The sequence below is a fragment of the Zosterops lateralis genome, assembly GCF_965231275.1.
Source record: "Zosterops lateralis genome assembly, chromosome: 31".
NCBI lineage: Eukaryota > Metazoa > Chordata > Aves > Passeriformes > Zosteropidae > Zosterops > Zosterops lateralis.
The window spans coordinates 1,848,801-1,872,558 of record NC_139791.1 but is presented as its reverse complement, the minus strand read 5'-3'; the positions used below and the strand labels follow the sequence as shown (position 1 = coordinate 1,872,558).

Here is a 23,758-nt window from a genome sequence, read left to right as displayed (position 1 = left end):
TGTGAGCTTTATGCTCTCCTGAGGGCTCTCAAAAGGTTAAAGGGAAAAAGGGGGACCATATTCACCGATTCTCGATATGCGTTTGGGGTGGTTCACACTTTCGGAAAGATTTGGGAAGAAAGAGGTTTAATAAACACAAAGGGGAAAGGCTTGGTACACGGGGAGATGATTCGACAAATCTTGGAGGCAATCAGAGAACCAAAAGAGATTGCGGTGGTACATGTGAAAGGGCATCAGACCGGATTGCAATTTCAAACGCGCGGCAATAATCTGGCTGATCAGGAAGCGAAAAGGGCAGCGTTGCTCACAGTAAGCATTCCCGAGGTAGTCGGGGAGGAGAACTCTGAAATCCAAATATGTCCCTCTGAAAAGGACATTGAAGGATTCAAGGAGATGGGAGGGGCTTTGGAAATGGGGAAGTGGAAACTGCCTGACGGAAGGGAACTGGTCCCGAAAAGTACGACCAGAGGGATCCTGAGACGTCTGCATGAGCAGACCCATTGGGGAACACGGGCATTGGCTGACCAGTTTCTGAAGTTCTTTGGGTGCAATGGTATCTTTGAATTGGCAAAACAGGAGGTACAAGGGTGCATGACTTGCCAGAAAGTGAACTGGTCCAGATCCAGACAAACGGCTTGGGGAGGTCGTCCTCTTTCATATCGGCCATTTGAAAGGATCCAGGTGGATTTCACTGATTTACCAAAGGTCGGAAGATATAGGTACTTATTGGTTATTGTGGACAAATTGACACACTGGGTAGAGGCATACCCAAGGGCGAAAGCCACGGCTCAAACAGTTTCCAAAGTGTTGTTGGAAGAAATAGTCCCCAGGTACGGAATCGTGGATTGCATAGATTCAGACCAAGGGACTCATTTCACCTCAAAAATTATAAAACAACTAACCGAGGCCTTGGGAATCAGATGGCAATATCACACCCCCTGGCACCCCCAGAGTTCAGGGCAAGTAGAAAGAATGAATCAAACTTTAAAATCACAATTGGCAAAACTCATGTTGGAAACAAAAATGTGTTGAGTGAAATGCCTTCCCCTTGCTTTGCTGAATGTAAGAACCATGCCTCACTCTGATACGGGGCTGTCCCTCTTTGAAATGTTGTATGGGATGCCATACAAACACGGAATGCCAGTGGGACATCCCTGGGTCGAGGATGTGCAATTGCAACCTTATCTCATCACTGTAAACAAAAATTTACAGGAGCTTCGAAGGCGCAGACTCATTCCCCAAAGTGACCCTCTCGAATTTGCAAACCATCAGATTCAGCCAGGAGACAAAGTGTTGATCAAAACTTAGAAAGAAATTCCTCTCGCCCCGCAGTGGGAAGGACCGTTCCTAGTGCTGCTCACAACCGACACTGCAGTTCGAACCGCTGAGAAGGGTTGGACTCATTCATCAAGGGTGAAAAAGATCGAGGACCCAAAAACTTCGGACTGGAAGGTCACCACTCCTCCCGGAGAACTCAAAATCAAACTCAGACGGCAACCTAGATGGACGATCAGATAAGTTGCAATACCCCAGATTGTGAATGTTTTCCTTTCATTCATTTTGAGTGTGTATACTGTAAACAGGTTTGGGTCACCCACTGTCAGGGAGGGAATCGACCGAAGGGTTTGTGTACTAACTGTCTGACTGAGGAGCAGGATAACACAGACTGTCTCTTAGTATTTGCCACTAGGGCCGGACTTTTGGAATTATGCTTTCCTGAGTGGTACCAAATTTTCAAAAAGGGGATAAAAGGGAAATTGGACGCTAAAGCAGTGCCTTTAGCAGTTGAGTGTCGAAGGACCATCAAAGTACCCTGCCGAGGGGATACAATCAAATTATCCCGGTGGGCAACCTACAAGAGAAAGTTTGCCATCAGGACCACACGGGCCCCTGAAGCACACCCTTGCTGCCGAGAAGATGGTTTACCCCGCCGTATGTTCACGTACGGGTGAAGGGCAAGGCAGAGGGGTTTTCCGGTGGGGAATCCTGACAGTCCTGGGTCTAGCCGTGTGCTAGACTAAGGGGGCCCTTCCAGGGGCGCTCCTGGGGGAGAATCCTCCCACGAAGTGTGAATGGTGCTTAACAGCTCCAGAAACTGGGCAGATAATGGATTGTCCTCTAAAAAGGCAGTTGGGCGATTGTTGGGCCAATGGCACTCAATTTCACCTTTGTGAATCGGAAGAAAGAGTCCGGTGCCAACGCTCAGGGGCAAGTCCTAATGGTAGACTGTTCAGGGATTCTGCTCGCTCACTCGTTAGACAAAGGCGCGAAATCGAGATTCCTTACCTGGTACCAACATGTCAGCAATGTAACAAAACTGTATGGGTGGGAGGAAAAAGGCAATCTACTTTCCTTGCCTACTACAAGGTGAATCCCCTGTGTTACGACAAAACGAAACTAAAAATATGTAATATGGGTGGAAAATAGTATTGGGAAGGGAAGAACCTCAAACATGAGGAAATAGGTTCCTTAGATTCAAAACCCATCATCTTCGATTTATTGCCTCCGGGTGATAATCGTGTGGGCTTGCAGTTTGACTAGGCCTTTTGTTTCTCAAGGAACGAGGAGGGGATGGATCCTGAAAGTAAGATGAAACAAGTAATGCTAGAACTCAGGAGACAGGAAGCTGAGGCCAGAAAGAGGAGGATTGAGCAAGAAAGATTAAAATCGCTCAGTGAGCAATATGAACAATTGGAGAAGCAATATGGGGACAGGGGATTTCCGGCCCCTACCCAAAATCTCTTTGTAGAACTAATGCAGGAAATAGCCACCAAATTAGGACTGACAGATTGCTGGATCTGTGGGGGATTAAAGTCAGCCGAAAGGTTGCCCTGGAAGGGAGAGGGGTTAGCCCCGGAACAGCTTCTAAAATGGGAAAGCTCAAAAATATCAAAAATAATAAAGAGACCGGAGGGATGGATTTTGGAAAAAAGGATAGTTGGAACTATCTGCATTAGCCGGGAAGGGAAGGAGTTCACTGATCTGGTGGGTTATACTCCTTGCATAAATACCTTAACAGTGAATGATAAGGCACAGGTCTGGCAACCCGAGCCACCCTCCGGATATTGGGGCAAAATTCGAGAGAAAGATTGCGAATGGTTCGAGACCATGGGACTTTGCTGGCATAAAAGTCCCGGGGCTAATCCGTTCCAGGCATAAGTGGGACTGAGAGAGTACTGGGATGAGCCAGGCAGAACCAATGTAGGCTGGAAAGCTCCAGACGGGATATATTGGATTTGCGGAAAGAAAGCTTACAGCGAACTTCCCCGGAAATGGAAAGGGTCCTGTACCCTAGGCATGATAAGACCCTTTTTCTTCACCTTGCCCAGGCCGAAAGCAATTTGTTAGGAGCACCTCTTTTTGAAACATTGAACAGACAAAGAAGGGAGATAAGGCGGGAGCTACCCGTAGCCGGAGGCAACCAGAAATGGGGAGAGGAGGAGTGGCCCGCAGAGAGAATCATTGAGTATTATGGGCCAGCCACCTGGGCGAACGATGGCAGTTGGGGATATCGAACGCCCATTTATCTATTGAATAGGTTGATTCGGCTGCAAGCAGTGGTAGAGGTGGTTTCAAACCACACCTCAGATGCCTTGGAACTCCTGGCAAAACAGCACTCGCAGATGAGGGCTTTTGTGTACCAAAATCGGCTTGCCCTCGACTACCTGTTGGCAGAGGAAGGAGGGGTCTGTGGCAGATTCAATGAATCAGAATGCTGCATTGAGATTGATGACTATGGGGAGACTATCAAAGAACTAGCCCAAGAAATCAAAAAGGTGGCCCATGTGCCGGTCCAGAAATGGAACTCAATCCTCCAAGCTTCATGGTGGGACCAGCTGTTCGGACAGGGGGAATGGTGGAAGAAGGTAGTGTTTTTCATAACATGCTCCATCGCAGGCATCATTTTCCTCCCGTGTCTAATCCCCTGTTTCATTCGACTGATACATTCAGTCGTCCAAGGGATGCAAATAGCCGCCTTTCCCATGGATCCAGAGGCAGCCAAAGGGAGAACTGTGTCCAAAATAATGAAGCTCGAGGAAGAGAAGGGTAAAGGGAGGGCTGCTGAGGCCCTAAGGAGATTTGAAGAGGAGCGGAAGCTCCAACAGGAGGACAAATCCTCTCAGGAGGGATAGGAAGAGTGTAATCTTAACTGGAATTGAGGTCAATAAAAGGAATGAATTTTTAATTTAATGAATTATTAGGCGGGGGACTGTGATAAATTTTGGGAAAAAATTCGTGTATAAAATAATAACCTGATGTGTAATGGGAATAATGTTAATAAAATCGTGAAATCCAGTATAGGGCTAATCGTTTCCCCCCCAGCCTGCCAGTCTCAGCAAAGACAGGATGAACATCATCAAGCTAGACAAAGACACTGGCCAACCTCAATAAGAATCACTTCCTTGCCAATGCAAGGAAGAAATTCCTTCGTGATGACGATGCCAATCTCATCAACTCTCTGGCAATCTCATCAACTCTCCGGCGCAACAAGCAAAATGAAATCAGCATAAGACTGACCTGTGAAATTGACATAAGAAAAAACCTTCCCAGAATGGAACAACGGGACTTGACAAGATCCGGGAAGGCCATCGAAAAGAAATTCGGACTATTCAGCCCACCCTGGACACCTGGACTGCCTAAGGACAGAAAAATCCTATAAAACGGTGGACTGAAAGCTGCACAGGCGGGGATTTGGGCGTCTTGTACATCGGTGTGGACCCCTATCCACCCAGCGCGGCGCTGACATTTTCCTATTTTTGTGGTTTTCTCATTTTTCTGGTGTTCAATATTCTGTTGTTAATAAATTGTCATTTATTAACCTGATATTTGCCATTGCATTTATAACACTGTTAAGGGTAAAAATAAACCAAGACAAAGAAAAAACAACGGGGGTTAACAATGCATGAGAAAGGCACAGAAAAGGTTGTTATGCCACTGTAAACTTTCATCTGAGTCTACATTTCAAATAACACAGACACCCTGTCTGAAGGAGGATTTCTCCTCAGGAGAAATGTCTTTCTGAAACTTTTCTTGGTTTTCAGGAGCTGCCTCTGCGCCAGGAGCCCAGCCCAGCTCAGCAGCACAGGAAAAGTACAAGGACTTTAATGACCCTCCTGTGGATTTGGTGTTGTTTACATCAGACGCAGTCCCTGAGAGTGTGTTCAAAAAACTACTCAAGACATCAAAATTAACTGGAAACACTGAGGTTTCTTGAAGTTTTAATGTGACCCACAGAGAGACTCAACAGAGAAAGTGTCCCCAGGTTCCAGTTAGAGCAGAACACTGCAGGCAGTTATGACAGGTGGGGACAAACAAGGCAAAGGTGTCTCTCATGCTGAACAAACCTGCATGTGTTTCAGGAATGCCAAGGGCCAAGGCCTGAGCCCCGGCCACTGCCAAGGCACATCCTGTCCCTCCCTCAGTGCTCAGGGCTCTTCCCAGGCCACTGGGATGTGGGGATGTGCAATGCCAAGGGCAGGACCATGGGGCGGCCCCTGCCAGGCTGCTGAGCAGGGCCAAGGAGGCAATGAGGCCCCAGGGCTGCAAGGGTCACTTGTCTGCTGCTGATGGCTCAGGCCCAGGCCCAGCAGCCATGGCCCAAGTGCTGCAGGAGTTGGCTGTGTCAGGGCCTTGCAGCTGCTGCCCATCCCTGTGCCCTGTGCAGCCCAGGCTGTCCTACAGTGTCCATGCCCTGCGCCTCTGTCCCTGCAGGCTGTCATCATCCCCCAGCTGCCCCACCTGGCTGGGCCCTTCCTTTGCTGACAGCTCTGCCTCCTGCCTGCCTCTGCCTGGCCACACACAGTCTTGGGGTTGATACCAAAGGGTTCATTCAACTTTTACCATGCCTGTGAAGTTTTAGCTCAGGAACAAGGCATGCAGGGCCTGCTTTCCCAGCAAGGACAGTTGTAAGACAAGTAGAAGACATCTGGCTCAATAGTGCAATGATAGAAAAAACAAGGAGTAAATCTGGGAACTTGGGGTGGGTTTTATGGTAATGGCTAAATTGTAATACATATGTAGCACCTGTATATAAGTTCATTCTTTTAGAATCACATGTCCATTAAAGGTATGAGTTACCATGGGATGGAAATGAACCATTTGTCTTTCTAGATCCCATGGCCAAAATTGATAATCCCCCTTAAAAATTCCTTATATGCAAGGGTTCTCCCAGACAAAAGCTGCCAGGACAGAGAGCTCTGGCGGGCTTTGGTCTCTGGTGATCATTTCTGATCTCAAGAAAACCCTGAGCAAAGTATTTGAATGGGTTTGACTACTGGAATATCAATGAATCTGTCATCCTCTGAAAAATTCAGATCCTTTTCTGATCATATGTGTCTTTTTTTCTTATTGTGCATTATTCATTGAGTATTATTTTCAGCTAAAAAATATTGCTATTATTCCACCAGTGTTATCTGACACAAAACACCTCCTCTACATATGGATCCAGGTCACCTGTAGAAGCAAACACAATAAAGAATCCAGCAGGAATTCTTTGTCTCTACTCCCATCTGTCCCATCTCCTCTGGAGCTGGAGGTGCAGCCCCAGCTCTTGGGAGGGCTCAAGGGGTCACCAGCTCAGCTCCCACACAAAGAACTTGCACACCCTGGGGTGCCCCTTTCAGCCTCAGTGTCCAGAGCCTTTCTGACACCTTCCCCTGGAGCTGCTGCTTCCCTGCAGCCCCGGCCATGGACAGCAGCAGAACCTGGTGTGTCCCGAGCAGCAGAGCCAGCTCAGGGCCCTGTGGAGAGCAGGGCTGGGGCAGCAGGACAAGCCAGCCCAGGCAGCCAGGGCACACCCAGCTGGGGAAAGGGATGTCCAGGGAGAAGAGCAAGGGAGTGTTTCTGTGCCTGCAGGAGGAATGCAGAGGAAGCTGCTGCTGCAAGCACCAGCTCTGGCCAGGCCCCTCTCTCCCCTGCCCAGGGCTGCTGTGCTGGCCTGGGGAGAGGGGCTGGCACTGGGTGGGCAGAGGCAGCCTGTGCTGGGCATCTCCTGGAGCCAGGAGCAGGAGTTGTGCACTGTCCCTGAGCTCCATTTCCCCTGCCCTGGGGAGCTCCAGCCCTGGGGCTGATGTGGAGGCTGACCTCCCTCTCTGCCCCTCAGCAGCTGCTGAGCCCTTCAAGGGGGCCAGGGCTGTGGGGTGAGTGCACCCAGTGCTGGAGCAGCCCAGAGCAGGCACTGCCATGGGGCTCACCCACAATGGGCTGGGAAGTGCCCAGGAGATAAACCCCACCCATGTCAGCTGAGCTGTGTCACTCTGCAGGGCCAGGACACATTCCAGCAGGTGTGTGGGGCTGTGCCAGTCCCCTGGCAGGGATCTCACACAGGCAGGTGCAGCACTGAGGAGGTTGGTCTGTGGCCTTGGTGGCATGGCCAGTGTGAGAATGTGCCCCAGGGCTTTGACCATCCCTCCAGCCCCTTCCATCAGCCACTGGCACACCTGGGCACTTAGCCCAGTTTATTGGTCTATTTGTTCTGTGGTTATCTCCTTCCTCCTGCCCATTTCAGCACCGGTGTAGGGGCAGCATCAGCCCTGCCCTGGCTCCCTCCTCACCCAGCCCTTGGCAGAGCCCAGGGCAGGGCTCTCTGTGAACCCTGGCATGGGATGTGGGTGCTGGAACTGGACACTGAGGTCTGGTGTGGACACTCTGGTGGGGAACATTAGCCCACCCAAAACACACCCTGTGCTGTGCCGTGTCTGATGAGGGGGATGTGGGGCCTGTCCTGGGCAGGGGGGCTGTGCTGCCTCAGGGAGAAATGACAGGGATGAGCCACAACACAGTGAGCAGGAGGTGCAAGTGAGGACAAGCTACAGAGGAGGAATTCAGAAATCTGACTTGAGCATGTGTTCATGTGTTTCAGAAAGCCAAAGCTCAGCTGCAGCTGATGGAGGCTGCAGGCAACAACCAGAGCAAAGGTAATTCAGTTGCTGTGTTTGCAGGAAATGGCTGCAAAAGGAACATGTCAACCTGCTGCTAAATGAGGGCAGGAGGGGCAAATCTAGGATCATGGAATGGCCTTGGATGGAATTCTAAAGATCATCCAGTTCCAATCTCCTGCCATGGGCAGGGACACCTTCCACTGGACCAGATTGCTCCATGTGACTGGGCCTTGAACATCTCCAGAGGTGGGGAGTCTGCAGCCTCTCTGGGTAACCTGTGCCAGGGCCTCACCACCCTCACTGGGAAGAATTTCTTCCCAATATCCCACCTAAACCTGCCCTCCTTCCCCTCATGGCCATTCCCCCTTGTCCTGTCACTCCAGGCCTTTGTGCAAAGTCCATCTCCAGCTCTCCCAAAGCCCATTTAGCTGATGTCTCCCTGGAGCCTTCTCACACCCAGGCTGAACAGCTCCAGCTCTCTCAGCCTGGCTCCAGAGCAGAGGTGTTCCAGCCCTGCAAATGTCCATTGTGATACTACAGGGCTTCCTGTAACCAAGGGTGCATTGTCACACTGTGGAGCCAAGGAGATCCTTGTGACCCTGGGGTGCCCCATGGAACCAAGGAGAGACCCTTGTGACACAGCAGAGCCCCATGGAACCAAGGAGACCATTGTGACACTGCAGAAACAAGGAGAGAATTCTGACATGTGGCAGCTCAAAGTACCAAATGTCTTTGGTGATACTGTGGATCCCCTTGGCACCAGGAGACCATTGTGACACTTTGGGGCTTCAAGGAACGAAGTAACCATTTCAACTCTTCAGAATCAAGGAGACCATTGTACCACTAAGTGACCTCATGGAACCAAATGTCCTTTGTGACACTGCAGAACCAAGGGGTCATTGTGACACTTCAGGGCCTCATGGAACCAAGGAGAGCAGTGTGGCACTGCAAGGGCTCCTGGAGTCAAGGAACTGTTGTGACACAGGGGAGGCCAATGGAACCAAGTGATCCATTGTGACATTGAGGGGCCTCAAGGAACCAAGGGGACATTATGACACTTCAGGGCCTTGTGAAAGCAAAGGGGATCCTTGTGGCACTGTGGGGTCTTGTGTAACCAAGGGCCAGTGTGGCACTGCAGGGCCTCATGGAACCAAGGGCCATTTTCAAACTGCAGAGCCAAACAGACCATTGGGACACTGTGGGGCCTGATTGAACTGATGAGAATATGGTGACACAGTGAAACCTTATGGAAACAAGGATGCACTGTGACACTTTGGGGTCTCATGTAACCAGGAGGCCAGTTGTGACACTTCAGAACCAAGGAGATCATTATGACACTACAGGGTTTCATGGAACCAAGGGGCCATTGGGTCACTGCTGGGCTCCATGGAACTAAGGGTCTGTTGTGACACTGCAAGTAACAATCAGGAAAAATAAAATAACCTGCTTAATACCAAGGGAGCAGGAAGAAGCAGCATTCTTTATTCAGCCAGATGCACAACAGGGAGTAGCTCCTCCCAAAGGTGTGCATGCTGAGGAAAAGAAAGGTCCTGCTTACAGACCTTATTTTACATACATATTCAGTGATTGTCACAGAATAGATATACATTTGATAATAATTTCCTAGAAGACATTAATATATTTTCCCTCCCCTTCACAGATGTGTTTTTCTGTCCTGGGGGTCTCTTTGATGGTCCCTGGTTGTTGGTGATGCCAGAGTCACACCTGACTGCCCGTGGACTGCTATAAATTGGCACAACTGGAGCTGGTCACTTTCCAATTCTCCTTAAACAATGGGCATTGTGCAGTTGCATGGGCCAGTGAGTTTTGAAGAACAAGCATTGTGTATGCTCAAAAGGTGGAGATGGTTTACAACTGGCAACATCCCCCTCTTTGAGGCTTGTGAAGCTTCTCTTCTCTCCAAGACTTCCTAAACTTCATATCAGTGTCTCAGAATTAAACCTAGCGTTGGTCTCCAGCACAGCCATGGAGGCTCTTTGGGCTCTGGACTTTTCCTGCAGCCACCAAGGCCAGCTGAGCTCTGCCCTTCCCACAGCCAGCCCTGCCCAGCCCAGGCAGTGCCCAGCAATTCCCTGTCTGTGCCTGGCCTTGCTGTCCCCCCGCAGCAGCAGCTCCGTGGCCCCTTTGTGCCGCGCTGGCCCAGCCATGGTGCCACAGCCCCTGTGCAGGCCCAGGGCAGGACAGGAGCCCTGCGGGTGGGAACGGCCCCTGTGCCGTGGTGCCCACGGCAGCCTTGGGGCTCTGTGCCCCATGGCCTCCCTGCTGGGCAGCCTCTGCCAGCTCCTGCACAGCCCGTGGCCCCTGTGGGCCTGCACAGACAGCCCTGCCCTGGGCTGTGCCGGGCTCTGGGCCAGCAGAGAGGCCGGGCAGGGCTGGCCATGGCCGGGAACAGCCCTGAGCCCCGCAGGAGGATGGAGCTGGGCCACAGCCAAAGTGCCCCCACACCTGGGCCCAGCAGCCAGGGCTGCCAACGCCTGGGGACAGAGGCTGCCATTGGGGACAAATGTCCTGGGCCCCCTCCCTGCTCTGTCCGTGCCACCAAGGGCACAGAGCAGCCTCCTCTCTGGGCCACTTGCCTGTTTTCAATGCCTTCCCCAGGCGCTGGCCCTGCCCCACAAGGCCTGGGCTGAGTCCTGCCCCTGCACGCTCCCCCAGGCTGAGATGGACACTGATGGTTTCTGTGCCAGGCTCTCTCAGCCCAGCCCAGCTCCCTGCCAGCTCTGCCAGCTGCCCTGAGCTCTGTGCAGCACCAAGGGCCTCTCCCCAGCACAGCCCAGCCGGCTCTGGCCCCACAGCTCTGCTCAGCCCAGGCTGCTCTGGCCAGGGGCCCCACGGCCTCAGCCCCTCTCAAGGGCACAGCAGCAGCTGCAGCTCACACAGGGCTCAGCCCCAGCCATGGGGGAACCTGCCTGGCCAAAGGAAAAGGAGGCTCCCTGGGTGCCCTGCTCTCCTCTGCAGGAGATCCTGAGAGCTCTGCAGCCCCTGCTGCCATCCCATCTGCCCAGGCCAGTACAACAGCCCCTTGTGCCCTTGTGGCCCTCAGGAGCTGTTCCTGCTCCAGGCCCAGGGCCCATCCCAGAGCTGGGGCAGCCACAAAGCTCTGCCCATTTCTGTTCATTGCTGCTCTGATCAGGATGGATCCTCAGCCACTTGCAGGCTGCTGATGAATTTTACTTTTCCAAAGGCCTTTTTTTCTTAAATGCTTCAGTTGAGAAATTCATTGACAAAGGTTCATTAACATTTGTTCAAAACACCCAAACAAGACAAGCCCCTGGGAATAACTCCAGTCTTCAATTCTTCTGTGGTTTATTTGACATATTTCAGAAGTATATTCAAAGTGAATATACTGTATTGAAACAAATGTATTAAGGATTGTCTTGTCTTTTTTAGTTTTGCTGTTTATAGATTCATATCAGCATTTCCCAGTTGATATTGATACCAAGCACCTTCTTATGCAGCCTGAATAGATCCGAAAATCAAGACCCTTCATGGCTGACATTCAATGTCACTTTGTCCCCACCCCTCTCCCCACAATTTCTCTTATCCTACCTCTGGGACTCCTATGGATCAGGAATGTTGTGGCCATTAGGAGCAGGGCAGTGATTTTTCCCCTGTGCTCAGCACTGGTGTGGCAGCACCTCATGTGCTGTTTCCAGTTCTGGGCCCAATTTAGGTCTTTTTCTTCTTCCCAATTAGGAACAGTTCCCAACATTTCTTCCCAATTTAGGAAGGACATGAAGGGGCTGGAGCATCTCCAGAGAAGGGCAAGGGTTAGGGTTATAGACCCCTCACGCTGGTGAGGGGTCTAGAACACAGGTCCTGTGAGGAAGGAGCTGGGGTTGTTTATCCTGGAGGAGGCTCAGGGGAGACCTTATCACTCTCTACAACTTCCTGACAGGAGGGTGCAGCCAGGGGGGTCAGGATCTTCTCCCAGGGAACAGTGACAAGATAGGAAGACACAGCCTTAAACTGCACCAGGGGAGGTTTAGGCTGGACATGAGGAAATGATCTTCACAGAAAGGGTGATTGGACATTGGAATGGGCTGCCCAGGGAGGTGAATGAGTCACTGACCCTGGAGGTGTTTACGGAAGAATTGCATGTGCCATTCGGTGCCTTGGTCTGTGTGACAAGGTGGTGTTGGGTCACAAGTTGGACTTGCTGATCTCCAAGGGTTTTTTTTTAACCTGGTAAATTCTGTGATTCAGTGATAATTGGGACACTTTAGGGCCCCAGGGAAGCAAGAGGCCACTGTGACACTGTGGGGCTTAATGGGAGCAAAGACTCCATTGTGACACTCTGCATCCTTGCAGAACCGTGGAGGCCACTGTGACACTGTGGGGCCTTGTTGAGCCAAGGAGACCCTTGTGAGAACCTGGGGCCCAATGGAATCAAGGGGCCGTTGTGACACTGGAGGGGCTCATGGAACTAAGGGAAAAATTGTGACACTCTGGTGCCCCACAGAACCAAGGGTCCCTTGTGACACTGCAGGATCTTGTGTAACCAGGGCTCCATTGTGACACTGTGCCACCAGAGAATCCATTGGGGCACTCTGGGGCTACATGGAACCAAGGGACCACTGTGACCCTGCAGTGTTGGAGTCCAGGACATCCCCTTGGATGACCTGGGACCTGAGGAAGGGAATTTGAGCCCTGGACACGGGGGTGTGGAGCCAGTCCAGAGGGGTCAGAGACCTTGGCACAGAGCCCAGGAGAACACCGGGTTTGATTTTAGTCCATGGGAGAGACTTCCAACACAGAGAGAGGAATTGCAAATCACCAGGAAGTGAAAACAGTAGTTTAGCACAGTAGATGATGCAAAATTCAGTCGTTTTAGGGTTTTTAGAATAGAGGTAAATGGGGAACAAAATGGTGGAATTTGGGTGGTACCTCGTTTCCCTCTCCTTCTTCCTCGTCCTCCATCTTCTGAGTTGGTAATGACACAAGGTAGTTAGTGTGGATTGGGTTGAAGTAGAAGTGACCCTTTTAGTGTAAGCACTAGGCATTGGTACAAAATAGTAAATAACAGACATGAAGTTATCTGTATAAATGTAAGGTGACGTCCCATCGGTGGGCAGTCGCCTCGTGTCCTCACCGCTGTCCAGACCTCGGCTGGGAGCAGAGAAAATTCTGAGATATCAAAAATTAAACAACACAAGAAACCTGAAAACAGAACCTTGAAGACTCTGCTTTTCTATACCAACGTGACTCAGGGCTTTTAGAGGGCCAAGGACATTAAACAACCTGAATCTCGGGTGAGGAAACACTCCCCGAGACTGCAGTGCCTGATGGAACCTGGAGACCATTGTGACAGAGCAGGACCTCATGTAATCATGGGGCCATTGTGACACTGCAGGGCCTCATAGAACCAAGGGTCCAGTGTTACTCTGCAGTGACCCATGAAATGAAGGAAACAATTTTGACAGCAGGATGCCCCTTGGGACCAAGAGGCCATTGTGACACTATGGAACCAAAGAGACCATTCTTGTGCTGTGAGACCTCGTGGAATCAAGGATCCATTGTGACACTGCAGGGCCTTGGGGGACCAAGGCACCATTGTGACATTGCAGGGCCCAAGGATCCAAGAGACTTTATGATACCAAGGGGTGCCATGAAACCAAAGGGACACTGTGACACTGAGAGTAATAGGGACATTTTATGGTTATGAAAATACAGAGTTTTAAAAACCAGATTATTTAGTGAGTTTGTAGAAGTAGAGAAACAGCTTGTATTGGGAACACATAGGAATTTAGTTGCTATGCTTGGTTGCTAAGCAAAAGTCATAAAGGTAAGATGTATGATGTTAAACCTCAGCAAAGCAGGACTTAGTATTGCTGAAACTTGATGAAGCAGAACTTGTGGTTTGGGAGGCCTGCAAGAACCAGGCTCCTGGTTTTGGCCAGGACAAACTGACCTGGGAACAAGACAAATCCCTACTGTGCCTGCCCAGAAGGAGAAGTCCAAAGGATGCCACTGGGAGGAAGACTACTGACTTCATGAGAAGACCCCTGCCCACGACCACCAGAGAGGGCTGTGCAGCTGCAGAAGGATTTTCTAGCTCATTTTAATACAAAGCGAGGCTAGGTGGGGCTGGGTAATGAATATGTATAGGCATATGTAATACTTCAGAGGATAAATAGTGGAAGGAAAATCACCAAGGTGCGCTGGCCTTTGGAGGAGCTAACCCCCGTGTGTCTCACTGCTGAATACACACACCTACTTTATAACTCTCAGAAGCTGTGGAGTCCTTCACTGTGTATCAGAATCATGGAGATCATTGTGATGCTCTAGGGCTTCATGGAAAAATGGTGACACCAAGCTGGGTGTGAGTGTGGATCTGCTGGAGGGTAGGAGGGCTGTGCACAGGGCCCTGGACAGGCTGGATCCAGGGCCCAAATCCAACCATGGGAGGTTGAACAAGACCAAGGGCCGGGTCCTGCCCTTTGGCCACAACAACCCCTGCAGTGCTCCAGGCTGGGGCCAGAGTGGCTGGACAGTGGCCAGGCAGAAAGGGACTTGGGGCAGTGCTGGACAGCAGGCTGGACATGAGGCAGCAGTGTGCCCAGGTGGCCAAGAAGGCCAATGGCCCCTGGGCTGGATCAGGAATGGTGTGGCCAGCAGGAGCAGGGCAGTGATTCTTCCCCTGTGCTCAGCAGTGGTGAAGCAGCACCTTGAGTGCTGTGTCCAGTTCTGGGCCCCCAGTTTAGGAAGGACATTTTGGGGCTGGAGCATGTCCAGCAAAGGGAAATAAGGCTGGTGTGGGGTGTAGAAGGCAAGTCCTGTGATGAGAGGCTGATGGAGATGGGGTTGTTTATCCTGGAGAAGAGGAGGCTCAGGGGAGACAAAGTGGTGTCAGGGCACAGGTTGGACTTGATGATCTCCAAGGTCTTTTCCAACCTTGCTGATTCTATGATTCTCTGAAACCACCCTTGGGGCAGTTGCAGGATGAGCCCTGGGCCTCCTCTTCAGACGGTGCAGCAGCCCAGGTCCCTCAGCTTCTCCTCACAGCCCCAAAGCCCATCCTGTCAGTTCTGCAGAGCCTCTGCAGCCTCTCCTCATTGCCCAGAACAGGGAGCCCCACAGCCAGACACAGCAGCCCAGATGTGCCCCCCTGGCCTGTGGTGTCTCTGGACAGGGAACAGCACCAGGCACTGCAGGAGTCTGCAGACAATTCCTGAAGAACTTAGAGGATGATCCTGCTACCCAAGGCTCGTTCCCATGATGTGATGCTGTTTGTCCCCAGCCTGCCCACGGCCACCCTGGGGCTGCTCACGGGGCTTTTCTGTGCTGAGCATTGGCCTGGGCATGTCCTGGAGAGAGCCTGGGCAAGGAGCCTGGAGCCCCCGGGCCCTGCCCTGAGGCATCAGCGCTGCCCCAGCAGTGCCCATGGCCTGTCCCTGCTGCAGCCCCGGCACTGCCACCCCCAGCCCTGTGCCCGGCCCCGAGAGCCCTCAGGCCCTACAGCAACACCAGGGCCAGGAGGGCAGCGGGGCAGGGCCACGGGAGCAGCACTGGCAACACCAAGGGCTGCTGGTGCTGGGCACAGCTGCTGTGCCAGCCCTGATCTGCCCCAGCTCTGCACACAGACATTGCTGCTGCAGCCCACAGGGAGAGAATAAAAGGAGGATCTCTAGTAAAAGCTTTCTTGGGAGATCTTTCAGTTCATTTAAATCTACTGAGATCCCAGCTCCTTGTTGACACAGTTTGTGGTCACAGCAAAAGTGGAGAAAAACAAAACAAGAAAGGGCATAAACAATGGCCTCACTTTGTGGAAAATATTGAACAACTAAAACAAAACAAAACCCTGACAACCAAACCAACAAGGGATATCAAAGACTACTTTTATTACAAGTGATTTGCAGAAATTGGCAACCAAGTTAATGTTTCTGAGATTGTCCAGTGATCAGTGTCCACACTGCAGCCTTGAGCTCCTGGTTCCTCAGGCTGTAGATCAGGGGGTTCAGGGCTGGAGGCACCACCGAGTACAGAATTGACACTGACAGATCCAGGGATGGGGAGGAGATGGAGGGGGGCTTCAGGTAGGCAAATGTGCCAGTGCTGAGGAACAGGGAGAGCACGGCCAGGTGAGGGAGGCAGGTGGAAAAGGCTTTGTGCCGTCCCTGCTCAGTGGGGATCCTCAGCACAGCCCTGAAGATCTGCACATAGGAGAAAAGAATGAACACAAAACAGCCAAAACCTAAACAAAGACTAACAGCAAGAAGCCCAAGTTCCCTGAGGCTGGAGTGTGAGCAGGAGAGCTTGAGGATCTGTGGGATTTCACAGAAGAACTGGCCCAGGGCATTGCCATGGCACAGGGGCAGGGAAAATGTATTGGCTGTGTGCAGCAGAGCATTGAGAAAGGCACTGGCCCAGGCAGCTGCTGCCATGTGGGCACAAGCTCTGCTGCCCAGGAGGGTCCCGTAGTGCAGGGGTTTGCAGATGGACACGTAGCGGTCGTAGCACATGATGGTCAGAAGGAAATATTGTGACCCCAGGAAGAAGAAAATCAGAAAGACCTGTGCAGCACATCCTGTGTAGGAGATGGTCCTGGTGTCCCAGAGGGAATTGTGCATGGCTTTGGGGACAGTGGTGAGGATGCAGCCCAGGTCGGTGAGGGCCAGGTTGAGCAGGAAGAAGAACATGGGGCTGTGCAGGTGGTGGCTGGAGGCCACGGCGCTGATGACGAGGCCGTTGCCCAGGAGGGCAGCCAGGGAGATGCCCAGGAAGAGGCAAAATTGCAGGAGCTGCAGCTGCCGCGTGTCTGCCAATGGCAGCAGGAGGAAGTGGCTGATGGAGCTGCTGTTGGACATTTCTTCACTCTGGGCATGGTGGGCTGTTGAAAGAAAACCTTGACAAGCTGGGACCATTTTCTTTGAGTCAATCCTTTATACTGTATTTGGAATCCCCTCAAAATCACTTCTGTTCCCTTGAGGGAGCTTTGCTAAACTTTTTTGACTTTGGGTTTCTGCTGCTGCTGAATTATTGCTTCATCTTAATCACTACTCTTAGCAGAAACACTAGTTAGCCCAGAGGGAAAACTGGGGTCCCTGTGCCTCAGTGCAGTCAGAGATGCTGGTCTCACACAGGTACCGTTTGCTCATTACACCTACCTCTATTTCAGGGCAATCGCAATTAAAACTTCCTTGAAAAAAAAGTAGTCTTTTTGAAGGTCCAAAGTTAATTTCTCTAAACCCTTATCCTGTGCAGCTGGACAAGGACAAACAAGTGTTGATCTAGCTCTCTGCTGCCTGGACTTGGGCCTACTGGGACCTGTTTCTCTCTGTCCAAGCCTTGTCCCTGCCAATGCTCCCAGAGCCCAGTCCAGCCCTGGGGGCTCAGCTCTGCCCTGCACACCCCTCCCAGCACAAGCCACTGCCCAGGGGCATCTCCCTGGCACCAGGGCCTTAAGGGCAGCCCAGACAAACAGAAATGCTGCAAGCCAAGGTGCTGCTGGTGCTGTCTGTAGGTAGAGGTGGGTGAGGAGGCACTTGCTGAAGGAGCTCTGAGGCAGATGTGCTGATCCCCAGGGTGATAGTGCAGGAATCTCAGTGACATAGACAACCCTGACAGCCCCTTTTCCTTTCCTTTAGGAGAAAGCTGAGAGCAGCCCTGGCCATGCAGCACCATCTCCACAGCAGGAGGAATCTGCCCCGATGGGAGTCGCTCCTTCCACCTCCAACTTCTCCCCACAGTCCATGGGGAGCTCCCAGGCAGGCTGAGAGCTGCCCCTGGCAGGTGGCAGATGCCCTGGCCTGGCCAAGAGCCCTCAGGGCTGCAGCACCTTCTCTGCACCACAGCCCTGGGCAGCCCTGGCTGCAGCCCCAGCCTCAGCCCCTGCAGCCGTTCCTGGCAGCAGGAGCCGTCCTGCCCTGTCCCTCTGACGGTGCCCAGGGCAGCCCCGCTCTGGAGCACATCCTCCCCCAAAGCAGAAAGGGCAGCAGAGCCATCCTTACAGTGCTGTCAGTCCTGTCCTGGCTCAGCTTTAGGAGATCCCTGCAGCCACAGACTGACTGTGTCAGAAGGGGTGAAGATTTCTCCACAAAGAAGCTCAGAATTGTCCTTTTGGCTGCATTAAGCCTCTCTCTCTGCGTCACTGCTGTCAGGTACCTGCAGGCAGTGCCCTCAGCCCTGCTGGGCTTGGAGAGGAGGCACTCCTCAGAAGAAATGTCTTTTTGTAGCTCTTATTGATTGCCAGGAACTGCCTCTGTGCCAGGAGCCCAGCCCAGCTCAGCAGCACAGACACAGAACAAAGACTTTAATGAGCCTCTTGGGGCTTTGGTGTTGTTTATATCAGACTCAGTTCCTCAGAAAGTCTTCAAAAAACTTCTCAAAATTCAAAGTCAGATAAGAAACTCCAAAGTTTCTTGAAGTTTTAATAAGTCCCATTGAGAAATTGTTGCAGGATCAGTTAGATCAGGAAACTGCAGGCAGTGATAACAGGTAGGGACAAAAAAAGCAAAGATGTCTCTCATGCTGACCAAACCTGGATGGGTGTCAGGAATGCCAAGGGCCAAGGCCTGAGCCCCAGCCCCTGCCAAGGCACATCCTGCCCCTCCCTCAGTGCTCAGGGCTCTTCCCAGGCCACTGGGATGTGGGGATGTGCAATGCCAAGGGCAGGACCATGGGGCGGCCCCTGCCAGGCTGCTGAGCAGGGCCAAGGAGGCAATGAGGCCCCAGGGCTGCAAGGGTCACTTGTCTCCTGCTCATGGCTCAGGCCCAGGCCCAGCAGCCATGGCCCAAGTGCTGCAGGAGTTGGCTGTGTCAGGGCCTTGCAGCTGCTGCCCATCCCTGTGCCCTGTGCAGCCCAGGCTGTCCTACAATGTCCATGCCCTGCGCCTCTGTCCCTGCAGACTGTCGTCATCCCCCGGCTGCCCCACCTGGCTGGGCCCTTCCTTTGCTGACAGCTCTGCCTCCTGCCTGCCTCTGCCTGGCCGCACACAGCCTTGGGCTACTCCAGACTCCTTCTGGGGGATGTGTTGCACCACAGCCCTGCCCTGGGAGAGAAATTCCTTTCTCCTTGTGTTCAGTCTTGTCTCTCCCCCAGGTGTACTTTACATTAAGTTTTTTTCTCTGGCTGTTCTCTGCTATGTCAAAAGGATCCACCATCTCTGAAACCACCCTTCAATCCTTTCCAGGGCCCTCCTATTCTGGCCTCAGTCTCCACTGCACTGAACACAGAGCTCTTTTGTCCCTATATAGTGGTTCTGTGCTTGAGGCCTCCAAAGCCCTACCTTGGGAGATCTCTGGGCCCTTTCCAAGGTCTTGGCAATTGAAAACATTGTGCTCATTGTTTATGAAAATCTCCAGTGGTCATGACCTTCCTGACCTGTCTGTCCAGGCTACTTTTGTCTTGGAGCAATCCTTGGATATACAGAATTTGGGAGGCAAAATTCTAATTTTGGCCATAGCCTCTGCACAAGAAGGCCTTTTCGATAGGTCATGGATTATTTTCCAGAGGATGGAAGGCAGAGCACCCCATTGTTTCAGGGGCAAATGAGAGGGGGCCACCAAAGGCCAAGGCCATCCATGGCTGGCAGTTTTATTTCTTAGAGACACCCTTGCAAGTATGGAATTTTTCCAGGGAAGTATCAGTTTCAGCCATGGGTATTAAAAGATGTCAAATTCTTTTGCATAGGAATGAAATCATGGAGCTCCAGTGGTGCATGGGAAGATGAGAAGCAGCTCTTGACATTCCAAGATCAGCTGGACCTGTCAGGTGGCCCCTGGGAGGCCAAACCAGCCAGATCTGTTCCATGTTCCCTTGGTTCTATGGGGCCCCACAGTGTCCCAATGGCCCCTTGGTTCCATGAGGCTCTGAGGTGTCACAATGGTCCCCTAGTTACACGTGGCCATGAAGGGTTTTAATGGTCTCCATGGTCCCACAAGGCCCCAAAGTGTCACCATGGCCCCCCTTGGTTCCATGAGCTCCCACAGAGTCACAATGGTCTCCATAGGGAGGAACCAACCAAGCCCCCGTGTCACAGGGGCAGATGAGGGGCAGTCACCAGAGGCCAAGGGCAGCCAGATTAGACTGTGCTGGCAGATTTTGTCTGGGACCTATCCCTGGATATAGGGAATTTTAGAGGCAGAATACCAATTTTCGACATTAACGCCCAGAGGAGAAGGACGGTTCTTTTCTATAGGAAGGAAAGCACAGAACACTGATGTTTCAGGGGCAGATGAAAGGTGGACACCAGAGGCCAAGGCCAGCCAGACCTCTCTGTCCTGGCAGCTTTTGTCTGAAAGCAACCCTTGGATATTGGGAATTTTGGAGGTGGAATCTCACATTTGGCTATTTCTGTGTTGATAAGTAGGATGGTTCTTTTCCACTGGAAGGACAGCAAAGAGCCCAAGTGTTTCAAAGGCAGAAGAGGAGAGAGGTGGATCCTGGGAAGCCAAGACAGCCAGACCTGTTTGTCCTGGCAGCCTCGCTTGAACCCAGGGGACCATTGTGACAAAGCAGGGCCCAATGGAACCATGGAGACCATTGTGACACTAAAGAAACTCACGGAACCACGGTGACCGTTGGAATGCTATGGAACCTCAGAGATCCAAGGGTCCATTGGGACATTGTGGTGCCTCATGGAATCAAACATTGTGAAACTTGGAGGCCTAATGGAACAAGGGTTTCTATTGTGACACTGCAGAACCTCATGGAATCAAGGTGACCGTGTTACTCTACAGAAGCTCATGGAACCAAGGGGCCATTGTGACACAGCAAGTGTTTATGGACACAAGGAGACCATGGTGACACTACGAAGCTCATGGAACCAAGGAGCCCGTATGTCGCAGCATGTCCACATAAAGGCAAGCAGCCATTGTTACACTGTGGCCTCAATGAAAAAAAGGACATGGTCGATAGCAGGGATGCTCATGGAAACTACAGGATATTGTGACACTGCAGAGCCTCATGGAACCAAGGAGCCATTGTGAAACTATGGGTGTTTTGAATGAAAAGAGAGAGCTTAGGCAAGTCCTGCCTTTGATTCAGATTTTTGGCAGTAGCTCTGTTTGGAGCAGCCTGCACCCCAGATTGCTCTTGGTCTCAAGTTCTTAATAATGGCAGATTAGGACCAAATGAATTATTTATTTGATAAAGATTTAACAGAGTAGGTATAACACTGGAATAAAACAAAAAGAATTACTAGTAGTCTAAAGGTATTCATATTACAGCTAAGAAAGAAATAGTATAGATTAGGATTCAATGTAATTTACCATCAATTTGGTGATGGGGTACACTTAGAATTCTTCTCTCATTTCCCTGGGAGAGTATCCTCAGAGTTCGCATCTGAGCTTGTGGGAGAAGTCCCTACACATTTCAAGAGTGTGTGTAGGAAGTTTCTACCTCTGTGGAAAATTGTGTAGCTTTTATAGTTTAAAAGTAGTGCCTTTTCAGTCAGAAATCTCTGGCTTAACTCTCCTTATCTGTTCTGACACTCAGTTGTTTACTAGGAGTTCTACTCCTAGTGCCAGAGGAAGAAACAACTCCCTGGCTCATAACAACTAACTGGCCAAGGCTGTCTCATCACTTCACATGGGGGAGAGAATGTCTGGAGCTGTCACATCAGCTGCAGATAAGCTCTTCTGTAGTAGGGGGGATGTCCTGCCACAGGGAAGCATAATGGAGTCAAGGACACCATTGGTACTGAAATCCACTGGATAGAAACTTTTAAACACAGTTTTGAGCATTTGAAAGCAGGTGTTCTTTATTACAGCGTGCTGGTCACTTGGGTGATCCTTTCACCATTCGAGTGCACTGAGCATGGAATGAACAGAGGTTTTATCACACACAGTGATTACATATTCATGAGCTATCCCCACTTCCTTTGATTCTATTTGACATAGCTGCACCCCTTACCACACATCCTTACATGGTTCTTTGAAGTCTGTCTTCAGTGTCTAGTGTCATTTTTAGGTATTTGTTCCTTGACCCCCACTTTTGAGTAAAACCAATATCCTTGTTTTGCATGACTTCTGTTTTGTCAGCCTTGCAGAGCTGAGCTGGCATCCTGTTTGCACTTTGAATTACTTTTTTTCCAGAGTTACATTTTTATTTGTTTCTCCAAGGCTGTTCTGTTCTATTACACGACAGTTGCAGGTAGGGAGACAGAATATCATGACTCGAGTAGTCTTGATCATGAGAAAAAACAGCCTGTTTTATTGTTCAAGACCTTCTTATATAGGGAATTCAAAAATCCCAGTTCTAGACACTGATTGGTCTGAGTCTTAGCCCCACTCAGCTCCTTGACCAGTGATATCTCTGCTCTCTGGACTGACCATGACTGGCTGAGGTCTCTGCATGAGCTCTCATATTCTCCTGGGGATGTCTACAACAATCCAGGTCAGATGAACTGGACTTGCCATGACCAGATTAATTTTGTCTTACCTAAATACTAGCTGTGACAAATCGTCCTTTTTTGTTAAAGTTTAAAAAAATGCAAAAAGGCTCTTTGTAATCCTTCTGGCAGGTGCTTTGCAGGTAGGACAACTGTAGCAGAGTTTTTTAGAGAATGAGGGCATGATCTATATTTGGAATGAGGTTTGAGCTACCCCCTCCTGGGCCTCACACCAAGGCCTGTGAAGCCTGTGGCGCAGTTAGAAACTAGCCTGTGCAGCTTGTGATGCAGTTGAAATTAGATGTTAAGTTGTTAATGAGGGACAGTGGGTTTTCTAGAGGTTAATAAGTATAGTTATTAGTGTGAACACTTTAGCCACCATAAAGAACAAGTAAAACAATGTTTGTTTGCATTTTTCCTGTGCTGTATGCCAATGAGAATGTAACTGCAATTGTAAACTATATCGAAGTGTATATAAACTGCCATTTTAGATGAAATAAACGGAGAACGTAATTGGATCTGCGTTTGCTCTCATCCAACTTCCCATTATTTTAAGGGTTTCCCTTGCTTTATCTGGTGCCCGAAGCTAGGGACTCTTCGCTTAGATGCGGTCCTTCACTTAGATGCACTGTTTTTGTTTCAATATGGTTTTTTGGGTTTTTTTCCTTTTCGCTTAAATGCGGGATTTGATTTGGTTTTTTTTGCTTTGGTGCGGTTTTGATTTTCGTTTAAATACGGGAAGACTTTGCTTGGCCTCGAGTCGACCATAGCTGAGATTTCGGAGCTGGGAAGTTGGAGCAAGGTGGTTGCTGGTCTCAAACAAAGAGCAGCAGCGCCACACTGTTGCAGAAGGTAAGCTGCAGTGGAAAACAAAGGCTGAGAAAAGCATCATGGATGGTGAACTAAAAGCAGTGATGCAGCTTCTTTTAAATAGTATCTCTAAAAGAGGTGAAAAACTGAGAGAAACTGACTTAGAACAGTTAGCCCTGTGGGCCAAGAAGAGAGGAAAATTAAATAAACCATCTTTAGTGTTTAGCGCTACAGAGTGGTGTGAAATAAGGGATCTTTTATGGGATTGTGCAATCGAAGGCAGAAAAGACGGAAAAATTGCTCAGGAGCTCGGTGCTGTGTGGAAAAAAGTTTTAAATACCTTGCAAAATGTCTCTGCTGAGAAAAAAGCTTCCGAGGCTACCATTCAGGCTCTTGACGGGGCAGGGGATGAAAGAAAAGTAATCCAAAAACCCTCCAAAGTTGCAAAATTCTTTGGCATTTATAATACTTACCCCATGAAGGGCACGATGGCACAGGTCAGCCCGACCTTGCAGGATGTACTGGATCACATGACTCAGGTGGAGGAAGTTTCCCCACCGGTGCCGAGATACACTGAGAGCAAAGAGGAAGTAGGTCAGCCGCTCCACTCTGGGGGTGTGGTGAGCGATGAGGAGTCAGGTGGAGCCAAGGGGCTGGCCCAGGGGACGAAGCAAGGGGTAGGAGTGCAAGGCGGAGATGGGAGCGAGGTGGCGC

At 50.7% G+C, this 23,758-nt stretch overlaps 3 protein-coding genes across 4 annotated transcripts in view; 2 read left to right on the top strand and 1 right to left on the bottom strand.

The window, feature by feature from the left end:
* The window catches only part of LOC310920622 (olfactory receptor 14A16-like), a gene marked incomplete at its 3' end in the record, with an annotated part of 597,990 nt that overhangs the window by 93,824 nt on the left and 480,408 nt on the right, over positions 1-23,758 (top strand). The gene's annotated exons all lie outside the window — the stretch shown is intronic.
* The window catches only part of LOC310920625 (olfactory receptor 14J1-like), a gene marked incomplete at its 3' end in the record, with an annotated part of 175,607 nt that overhangs the window by 138,444 nt on the left and 13,405 nt on the right, over positions 1-23,758 (top strand). The window lies entirely within an intron of this gene.
* On the bottom strand, positions 15,776-16,708 carry LOC310920623 (olfactory receptor 14A16-like; the record flags this gene model as incomplete). Its single annotated transcript, XM_083880689.1, has 1 exon — positions 15,776-16,708. The coding sequence occupies one exon, from the start codon at positions 16,706-16,708 to the stop codon at positions 15,776-15,778; it is 933 nt and encodes a 310-aa protein (XP_083736815.1).